General features: G+C 38.3%; 1 protein-coding gene across 1 annotated transcript in view; it reads left to right on the forward strand.

Annotated features, from left to right (window-relative positions):
• LOC107666375 (uncharacterized protein KIAA1109-like) overlaps nucleotides 1-10,707 on the forward strand; it is a 57,731-nt gene that overhangs the window by 28,497 nt on the left and 18,527 nt on the right. The window contains exons 46-63 of the mRNA XM_016457633.1: nucleotides 170-220; nucleotides 1,630-1,836; nucleotides 1,922-2,151; nucleotides 2,257-2,486; nucleotides 2,621-2,726; nucleotides 3,081-3,178; nucleotides 3,264-3,449; nucleotides 3,587-3,755; nucleotides 3,846-4,057; nucleotides 4,251-4,449; nucleotides 4,541-4,600; nucleotides 5,651-5,877; nucleotides 6,114-6,332; nucleotides 7,843-7,973; nucleotides 8,072-8,195; nucleotides 8,285-8,400; nucleotides 8,534-8,603; nucleotides 9,291-9,332. Coding sequence (XP_016313119.1) covers nucleotides 170-220; nucleotides 1,630-1,836; nucleotides 1,922-2,151; nucleotides 2,257-2,486; nucleotides 2,621-2,726; nucleotides 3,081-3,178; nucleotides 3,264-3,449; nucleotides 3,587-3,755; nucleotides 3,846-4,057; nucleotides 4,251-4,449; nucleotides 4,541-4,600; nucleotides 5,651-5,877; nucleotides 6,114-6,332; nucleotides 7,843-7,973; nucleotides 8,072-8,195; nucleotides 8,285-8,400; nucleotides 8,534-8,603; nucleotides 9,291-9,332 — 2,677 coding nt within the window. The remainder of the gene's footprint in view (nucleotides 1-169; nucleotides 221-1,629; nucleotides 1,837-1,921; nucleotides 2,152-2,256; nucleotides 2,487-2,620; nucleotides 2,727-3,080; nucleotides 3,179-3,263; nucleotides 3,450-3,586; nucleotides 3,756-3,845; nucleotides 4,058-4,250; nucleotides 4,450-4,540; nucleotides 4,601-5,650; nucleotides 5,878-6,113; nucleotides 6,333-7,842; nucleotides 7,974-8,071; nucleotides 8,196-8,284; nucleotides 8,401-8,533; nucleotides 8,604-9,290; nucleotides 9,333-10,707) is intronic.

A 10,707-nucleotide genomic window follows, 5' to 3' on the forward strand; every position in this document is an offset into this window, starting at 1 on the left:
AAATCCTGGCTCTTATTTTTAAGAGTACAGATTTATCACATCATATGTGAGTTTTGAAATGTTTTCTCTGTGGATAACTTTACCCTCTTCTACCTTCCTGCTCTCTCCTCTCCTCTCTTCTTTGTATCTGTAATCTTTTTGTTGTTTTTTCTGCCTCTCTCACTGGCAGACTAGAGGATTTTCCAACCTCACCTACCAGCACAACCAAGCAGGAGTTCCTGTATGTCTAAGTTTCCTCAGTAACCTTGTCCAGTCCTCCATGATCATTCATAACATCTCCATAATATTTGTATATCACAGTCCCTTCCATATTTCAAATATATGCCATATACCGTTCACCCTAAGATTTCTTTTGCTCTAATGCTCCAAATTCCTCTCATATAAATGTTTCACAGCAGTGTATAGTGTCTTGAAATCATAACATCCTCATGACACTTAATTTTACAGTCATATTTACTTCATTAATGCATTGTCAGTGGGATACTTTTCCATTTCCTAGTCTAATTGAAACAAGCTTTTGACTATCACTGTTAAGTCCATTTTATAGGTTATTCTGACCAAGGTCCACCCACTGTCATGTTTCCTTTTCGAAAATATGGATGATGGATTGTTAATAACTACCAGTGTTATTTTTTCCCCGTCATATTTTCATCAACAGTATGTTTTATTAAAAGAGTTTCATTGTCTTTTTCACAATGACGTGCATAGCCCCACCCCCTGCATCTTTAGACAGGAAGAGACCATCTGACTAATTTTGGTTTTGCTTTTATACACCGTTTAAGTGATGATTGATCTGAAATCAATCAAATAAAAATCTTTAGTTTAATGGCAAAGTAGTCTTTTAGAGCAGTTTTATAGACTATTTTTTTCCCCTGTTCTTCCAAAAGTAGGCAGTATTTCACAGACTCATAACTCAGAACAGAAAGTAGATTATAAAGTTCTGCTAGTGGTTATTGAGTTTATGTGCTACTATGTGCCTCATACAAAACTCTGAATATCTTTTAAAGGGGTCATAGGATGCTACATGCACTTTTACAAGTTGTTTGAACTGAAATGTGTGTTGGCAGTGTGTACACAACCACCCTAAAATGATAAAAAATTTTTAATCTGGTTAAATGTTTTCCCCTATCATATGACCCCTTTAAATACTTGATGCTTCTGTCCTGGAACATGTTGTCGAATCCAATGATTAGTTCCCCCTGAAAGGCACTCATTGCAGCAGCTTGGTACCTTAACACAATCTAGTTTTCTGGTGCACCCTGACTCTTGGAAGTTGCATATCCATCATCAATCAATCTAAATTCACAACATTTTGGGAAGTGTTTGCCAGTTTTGTGTGTAGTATGAATCTGATGGACCGTCTACGATCATGCCATCAGCGCCTGAAACTCTCCCTTTCATCTTTTCTATTAATCCATCTAGATCCCTCTCCTTGCAGTTGCTCTCTCCACATCTACAAGGCCTTGTTTCCAGTCACATGAACATTTAATTTGTACATTTTGCCAGTATCTGTCTGCACATATTTCACAGACATTGTTTTATGTTACTGCTCGATATTACATCCAGCCTGTGATTTCAAAATGAGCACTTCTAGTAAGTTCCTTTTGTTTGTGTGTATTTGTGTATTAGGACGGTGGTGAAGTGTAACATCGCAAAGTCCCAGGCTTTATATAGCGCACAGCGTGGGCTGAAGACCAATAATGCTGCCGTATTCAAAGTGGGTGCAATCTTCATCAACATCCCGCAACACCCTGCAACGCTGCACAGCATGATGGTCCGCAGCTCCCACCAGCTCTCAAAACAGATTTCAGACCTCATCCGTCAGCCCTCCAACATGTGAGGCAAACCTCTGTACTTTCTTTTCGTAAGTTTTAATGATTTTTTTTTTTGCCCATATTAAATTCAAATCTGTTTATATCAGCCCCCCGCCCAACCGCGAAGACACGCCTACTCCACAGCCTTCTGAAGTGAGTGTCAATCAAACTCCGGTGGAGGCCATTGAGTTTCCTCAGCTGCCTGAAGGACTGGAAAAGAAGCCAATCGTGTTGAAATTCAGCGCAATGCTGGATGGGATCACTATTGGTGCAGCCCTGTTGCCCTCTCTCAAAGCAGAATACAAGATGGGTCGCATGAAGAGCCATGGCATGACAGGTACCCACAATTCCACTGGCACAGTTGTTAATTTATTTCACTGCGCCCTGGGAAATACAGATGCAACAATAACAAATTATTAACGTTTTGGTGTCTCCCTCACAGGTGCTCAGACACGGTTCACTTTTGAACTACCCAATCATAAGCTGTGTTTCCAGTCGAAGGTTTCCCCTGTGGATGTGTCGGCCATGCCACCCACTGCCAGCCTGACGCTGCCTCCCGTCACCGTGTCAGGACAGTACATCATACAGGAGCACGAGGGGCACAGCGACACTGCCTGGGCCCCAGGATACAGCAGCTATCTTCAGGGAAACTACTTGCGCTGTGTAGCCGAGGTGTGCCATTGATGTAGCAATGAGATGTTGTACTAAATAGGTTGCTTGATTATTAGATGATCAAGTTTGTTTCAGCAAATGGATGGATGGATGGATTCGTTTGAAATACAATATACTGGTTTCTTCATCTTTAGATTGGGTCTTTCGAACACAACTTGACCACAGATTTGCTCAACCATCTAGTCTTCCTTCAGAAGGTCTTCATGAAGGAGGTCAATGAGGTCATCCAGAAGGTGTCAGGTATGTTTGATGAAGAACAGGTAGCATAAATGGATGACTTTTTCCATATATATTTTTAGTTTTTTTGTTTAGTTGTTTTTATTTTTTGGTTACACTTTATTTTAAGGTGTCCTTGTTACAGTGTAATTATACATTTAAGTACTGAGTATTATTAATTTACTACATGTACTTACTATATGGTTAGGGTTTGGTTTAGGGCTACTTGCATGTTAATTATGCATAATTTGTTATTATAATTTTAAGTTCATGTACCTTGTGTAACATTGACACTTGGACAAATAAAGTGTTACATATTCTTTTGCTTGACTTGGCTTGATTTCACACCAGCTGTGTGAAATGTGTTTGTTTCCGTAGGAGGCGAACAGCCAATCCCACTGTGGAATGAACACGATGTGTCAACAGATGGCGACAAACCTAAAATTCTGCTTTATTCTATTAATCTCACTTTTAAGGTTTGTACTAATAAAATTGTGTTTATTCATTTTAAGTGAATCTTGCAGACTTTAGACTTCATCAGTATGTTTTTTTCTGTTGTAGGGGATTCAAATGACAGCCACCACTCCTTCAATGAGGGCGGTGCGCTTTGAGACGGGCTGGATTGAGCTTGAACTGTCCAATCGGGTTCAGTGCAAGACTACTCCCACAGGAAGTAACTACCTGAAGCTCTTTGGGAAATGTCAAGTGGATCTCAATTTGGCTTTGGGGCAAATAGTCAAACATCAGGTAGCTAGTCACAGAAACATAAAGAGCAGCACTGTTATTCATTGCTCTCAATAAACTTTCCTGTACATGCATGAGATTTTGATAAGGTGGTGCACTCTATCAGTTAATCACTGTTGTCGTGACACTGTCTCTTGCAGGTGTATGAGGAGGCGGGGTCAGATTTCCACCAGGTGGCGTATTTCCGCACTCGAATCGGTTTGCGCAATGCTCTGCAGGAGGAGATCAGTAGCAGCTCTGACAAAGAGGCTGTCCTGATCACACTCTATCGTCCTATCGTTTTTGCTCAGCCAGTAGCATTTGACAGAGGTCAGTCCACACTGAGCCTTTTGTTTTTTCATGTGCATCCGTTGGTGGATTTTTTAATTTTTTTTTTGTAATTGTGTATGTCTGTTGTAGCTGTTCTGTTCTGGCTGAACTATAAGGCTGCCTATGATAACTGGAAGGAACAGCGCTTGGCTCTCAACTCAGACATTCATATGGCCACCAAAGAGGTGGTGGACAAACTGCCAGCCATACAGCAGACCAGCGTCCAGGCCTTCAGCACTCTCTTCCTGCAGCTCACTGTCAATGACCTGGGCATCTGCCTGCCGATCACCAGCACCACACAGGTGGAGCCTCACTGATACACAAACTATTTTTCGTTCTTTTTAATGTTTAGACTCATCAGTTTGGTGTGAACAGGCCTTTAACTGTATAAAATACTGTAGGCTTGTATTTCACCCTTTATACACATTAAATATTTCCATTTCTGGTCAGAATGATTGATGTTAAATGCTTGGCCCTTCTTTCTGCTGTACATAGGCCAATCACAGTATTGATTTTGACACTGGCTCAGCACTGGTGTTAACCATCGAGAGTACGCTAATCACAGCCTGCTCCTCAGAATCTCTGGTCAGCAAAGGCCATTTCAAGAACTTTTGCATTCGATTTGCTGAGGGGTTTGAGACAACTTGGGATGACTGGAAACCTGAGGTCAGAGGAGACCTGGTCATGAATGCCTGTGAGTAACACTTAAAGTTAACTTGTTGTGTGTCTGTATTTGGCCCCATAATGCTTCCATGATTCTTGAAATACTCAATGTGGCTTTCTAGGTGTCGTCCCTGATGGTACTTATGAGGTTTGCTCCAGAACGACAGGCCAGGCCTCTGCAGGTATGAGTAAAACAATGTTCTTCAGTAATTTTCATGTTTTTAGAAGAATACTCTCACTCTTATGCTTTCCAAGGCTGCATTTATTTGATCAAAAATACAGTAAAAACAGTAATATTGTGAAATATTATTACAATTTAAAAGAAATGTGACCCTGGACCACAAAACCAGTCTTAAGTCGCTTGGGTACATTTGTAGAAATAGCCAAAAAAACATTGTATGGGTCAAAATTATTGATTTTTCTTTTATGCCAAAAATCTTTAGGATATTAAGTAAAGATCCTCTTCCATGAAGATATTTTGTAAATTTCCTACTGTAAATATATGCATTGCTAAGAACTTCATTTGGACAACTTTAAAGGCGATTTTCTCAGTATTTAGATTTTTTTGCACCCTCAGATTCCAGATTTTCAAGTAGTTGTATCTCGGCCAAATATTGTCTTATCCTAACAAACCATACATCAATGGAGAGCTTATTTATTCAGCTTTCAGGTGATGTATAAATCTCAATTTAAAAAAAATGTATGACTGGTGTTGTGGTCCAGGGTCACAAATGTTTTTTATTTTAATATATATGTAATTTATTTCTCTGATGGCAAAGCTGAATTTTCAGCATCATTACTCCAGTCTTCAGTGTCACATGATCCTTCAGAAATCATTTGAGTATGCTGACTTGATGATTAAGTAATATTTCATTATTTTCAATGTTGAAAACAGTTGTGCCACTTTTTGTGGAAACTGGTACTTTTTTTGTTTTTTTCCAGGATTCTTTGATGAATAAAAGAAGATTTAAAAGAACAACATTTATTTGAAATAAACTTAACATAAATACTTAACAGTTGCTTTAATGCTTTCTTGTTTAATAAAATTGTTAATTTCTTGAGATCTTACCGACCCCATATTTTTGAATGGTAGTATACATTGATGAAATGCACAAAACCAGACCAAAAACAAGAATGTGCATTAAGGAAGAAAACATGGTCAATTTGATTTCATACTGACTTCATATTTGATCTTTGTCTGTATTTATTAACAAAATCTTTCAATACTCCAGAAAGCAGCAGCGCAGGGACATGGACGCTAAATGTCTTATGGAAGATGTGTGGTATTGATGTGCACATGGATCCCAACATTGGCAAGCGTCTGAATGCTCTGGGTAGCACACTCACCTCTCTGACTGGTGAAGAGGACAATGATGACATCACAGACCTCAACTCAGTCAACATTGGCGACCTATCAGACGAGGACGAGAGTGACGGCACGTCTCCCCCCATACACGCGGTCAGAGCTCGCACTCTTTAACATTTCTTAATGCCACTGTAAAGTCTTTGTAACTATTTTTTTGAGTTTTAACTTGCATTGTCTGCTGCTTTGGTTTCTTGTTTTTTTGTACATGTATATTAATGTCATTGTTATGTTTAGAGCAGGAAATGTGAAGTGTCTTTGTGCTCATTTGTACTCAGTGTCTGTGTAGTGGTGTGCGTTTGTGTTTGTTTTAAACTGGCCCATGTTTGCAGTGTCCTGAAGGGGATCTCAGTCCCAGACTTTCGTTCAGGAGGCGGCTGGTGAACAGCATACTTGGCATTAGCCCCAGCCCCCCTCCCCTCTCACCTTCTGAGTGTCGTAATATTTCTCCATCATCCACAATCACTCGGCTAAAGTCGAGAAGTGTTCGCCTGCCATCCACAGCCAATGCAGAACGAACTAAACATCCCAGACCCCTGTCCTGGGGCTGTGTATGTACTTCAAAGCTCCCGTTTGCTTTTCAGTCCTCTCTGTTTCTCTGTCACATTCTTTCTCTCCATCTTGTTCATGCTGTCAGGGTGGAAGTTGCTTTTAAGATCAGTCACATCACTCAAAATCGTGTTGAATTGTGCCTAGAACTGAAATATGTCGAGCGAGTCTGAATTCTATCATTTCCTGCTGCTTTTTAGTTTTGTCTGACTCTGATTCCTCTCCATGAGAAATGAGTGGCCAGTGACATCTTAGACTCTCCTTATTTCCCGTTTCCCAAGGATGCATTTCTCATGGACAAGCTTTGTTCAATAATCAGTTTTTCGGGGTGGTGTTGTGATTTTTGCTTTTCTGATGTGTTGGAATGAACCACACTTGTTTTGACTGTTCAACAGTCAGTGTGATTTTGGAACTCTTATGCATGACTGTACCTAGGGCTGTAGGCGGAATGATGGTAAACACTGTGCAACTGTTGAAATATGGCAACAGGTTGTGATTTTGCTATATGTTTTTTGTGTTTTAAAATTAACAAAATAACAAATAACCAATTTGTTTTATTGAATTTCCTGAAAAATATACACTGTAATTTTTTAAAGAAATTAATGCTTTAATTCAGCAAGGACACATTGAAGTGATCAAAAGTGCAAACGTGACAGTACAGACTTTTACAATGTGAAAAAAAAATTACATTTCAAATAAACATCCTGAAATCCTGAATCCTGAAAGTTTCCACAAAAATATAAAGTAGCCCAGTTTTTTGTCATCATAATGATAATAAAAAGAAATGTTTTCTGAGCATCAAATCAGCATATTAGAATGATTTCTGGCCAATTTGTTTTATTGAATTTCCTGAAAAATATACACTGTAATTCACTGCTTTAATTCAGCAAGGACACATTGAAGTGATCAAAAGTGCAAACGTGACAGTACAGACTTTTACAATGTGAAAAAAAAATTACATTTCAAATAAACATCCTGAAATCCTGAATCCTGAAAGTTTCCACAAAAATATAAAGTAGCCCAGTTTTTTGTCATCATAATGATAATAAAAAGAAATGTTTTCTGAGCATCAAATCAGCATATTAGAATGATTTCTGGAGGATCATGTGACACTGAAGACTGTGTAATAGCTGCAAAAAATGTAGCTTTTCCATTACAGGAATAGGTTACATTTAAAAAAAAAAATGTTGGAAATTTAGAAAACATTTATTTTAAATTGTAATAATATTTCACATTGCTGTTTGTACTGTAAAAAAAATTAAGCCTTGGTGAGCATAAGAGTCTTCTTTCAAAAACATTAAAAAATCTTACCAACCCCAAACTTTTGAATGGCAGTGTAAATGTATATTTTAATATTTGTAAAATGAAATAAGATAAAATAATAATATGGTGTATATGCCATTTTTGAATTACTCATACCATGATAAGAAAATATCGGATTTTGTCATACCGCCCACCCCTAAGTGTGTCTCGTATCTTGTATTATTTTGACAGTTGTTTTCCCTCATACAGGAGTCTGTTGACTTGCGCAGACAGGCAGTCATGAGCAGTCAGATAATCGATGCTCGTGGACGGAAGTTCTCTAAGCGCTTGGTGGATATTAGAGAACTCAATGAGCAAGCCAAAGTCATTGACGATCTCAAGTAATGTCAACCTGACATTTATAATAAGCAATATACCTCAATCTGTTTTTTGTCTAAAAGAATCCATATAATCCATATCATTTTTTTTTCTCTCTAAGGAAACTGGGAGCAAGTGAAGGCACCATAAACCAGGAAATCCAGCGCTATCAGCATTTGGAATCTGTCGCTGTCAATGATATCCGTCGGGATGTGCGCAAGAAGCTACGGCGCTCCAGCATGCGGGTGAGAAAGACTTGATTCAGCTCACTACATTGAAAGCGTGGAGGAGATAAAATGTTGCATTGATTGAGTTTGTGCTTTTTTTTTTTTAGGCTGCGTCATTGAAAGATAAATGGGGTTTAGGGTACAAGCCAAGCTACAGCAACAGCAGATCAAAGAGCATTTCGGCAACAGGCAGACCACCAATGAAGAGATCGGATAGACCCAGGTACATACACACATACACACTCACTCACTCACTCACTCACTCACACACATTTAATCACAGATGGTTTAATGTATTTCAATTACACATCATTAGTTTGTTCATTGATTGATTGATTTTTTTTGTCTCTCTAAAGGGACGATCTGCCAGACATTAAAGTGGATGCAGCATCTCCAGCACCAAGGGTTACCTTCAACATTGACATGGTAGTGTGTATGCGTACATCTGTGTGTGCCTGAGTCTGTACATTTGTCCATTTAAAATGCTGTATGCATCTTTATTTGTCATCATTCTGTGGTTCCATCTTCATGTTCAGTGTTTGTGTCAACGATGTTTGTAAAGTTAAGAAAAGCTTTGCTTTTTACATTACCATTCAAAAATTTGGGGTCAGTAAGATTTTGTTTATAAATTAAATGTTCTATTTTGCAAGGATGCCATTGATCAAAAGTGACAGTCAAGACATTTAACGTTACAAAAGATCATTATTTCATTATTTATTAAACGTTATTCTATTCATCAAAGAATCATGAACAAAAATTATCACAGTTTATACAAAAATATTAATATACACCACTGTTTGCAAAATTTGATTATGATAAGAAATGTTTTTTGAACAGCAACATGACCAATATTGCTGTTTTTACTGTATTTTTGATCAAATAAATGCAAACTTCTTTTCAAAAATATTAAAATATCTTACTGACCCCAAACTTTTGAACAGCAGTGTACTTTGACACATACGCACATATACACACACACTCATTGGTTTTATGGTTTCACCTGCAAGTGCTTCACTCTTGACTTAATGAAAGCCATATGTATGGTATACACATACTGTGCTGAACACATATGTTCATGTACTGTATAGCTCAGTAAGTCTGTTTGTGTTTAAGATGGAAACCCCAATCCCAAGTCCAGCTGACTCTGTTTTTAAGGTATCGGAGAAAAACGGTCCAAATCAAATCTTAAAATCACCTCTGAATCTCTATGCATGAAAGTCTTGTGGTGCTAAATCTAAACCTGCTCTTCAAACTCCAATCAAAAATCATCAGCGACTAATGATTTTAGCCTTTTTGGATCTTAGGCTGAAAAGTGGTCTTATTTTCTCTTGATCTCTCTACTCACACATTCATTAACACACACTCTCACTCCATATGTTGAAGCTGCTTTTGTGCTGTGTTGGTGTAACTAATCAACTCTTCATCGTTTCTTCAGCATGTCTGGATCTTTGTCCATTGCATTGCTCATGATGTCTTTCTTGTCATCTGTCCATCTTTTCATTTCTCATCCCTCTCTCCTCCGCTGGGTCATAGTGGAAAGCATGAATTGGGAAAAGTAAAAGCTCTCTTAAAAGTGCTCACTGGTTTTGAGCTCAGCCAACAGCCATCATCAGCCAACAGATACAGTTTGAATTGACAGTGAGTCAGAATCAGTTCAGTTTAGGTTTTGAGTACATCAACAGATAGAGAGACAGAATGATGGATGGATAGATAAACATTCAAGTAAGTGTCCGGTGGAAATATTATAGCACTTTTCCACTCCATGATCTCAACAGAAGCCCAGTTGAGGAGAAAATTGTAAATGTTAGACAGTTGGATAAAAGGATTTCTATTTCAGTTGCGATCTTGATGAGAATTAATCTAATAGACCCAATATAATAGCTTAGTGGCCATTGAGCTTTTAGACATGCCAGGGTTATATTTCACCACAAAATCACAGGGAAAAAAAATAGAAATTGCATTTTGCTTCAATAACATGAAAGCTTTATTATTTATTTATTTATTTGCATTGGAACAATATTTAAGTAATTAAAGGGGTCATATGATGCTTTTTTAAAGATCATTATTTTGTGTATTTGGTGTAACAGAATATGTTGACATGCTTTAATGTTCAAAAAACACATTATTTTTCAAATACTGTACATTATTGTAGGTCCTCTATGCCCCGCCTCTCTCAAACGCTTCGTTTTCTACAAAGTCCCTCCTTCCGACAAGCGCAGTCTGCTCTGATTGGCCAGCTGACCCAGTGCATTGTGATTGGCCGAACACCGCAAGCACTCGTCGGAAATGTAACGTCCCTTACCATAATCGCGAGCTTCATCTTTCAAAATAAATGTAAAGACAGTAAATAATGTCATTAGTTTTACCATCAGTTCAAGCCCGAAAGGGGAACAGACACAGTAATAATGCAGTACACAAGCCGCGGTTAAGATAGCTGACTCCACTTTGATGTGACACTGTCTCTCTCTCTCTCTCTCTCTCACACACACGCGCGCGCACACACACACACACACACACGCACACACACACA

Source organism: Sinocyclocheilus anshuiensis, unplaced genomic scaffold (genome assembly GCF_001515605.1).
Source record: "Sinocyclocheilus anshuiensis isolate Anshui unplaced genomic scaffold, SAMN03320099.WGS_v1.1 scaffold63, whole genome shotgun sequence".
In the NCBI taxonomy this organism is placed as follows: Eukaryota; Metazoa; Chordata; class Actinopteri; order Cypriniformes; family Cyprinidae; genus Sinocyclocheilus; species Sinocyclocheilus anshuiensis.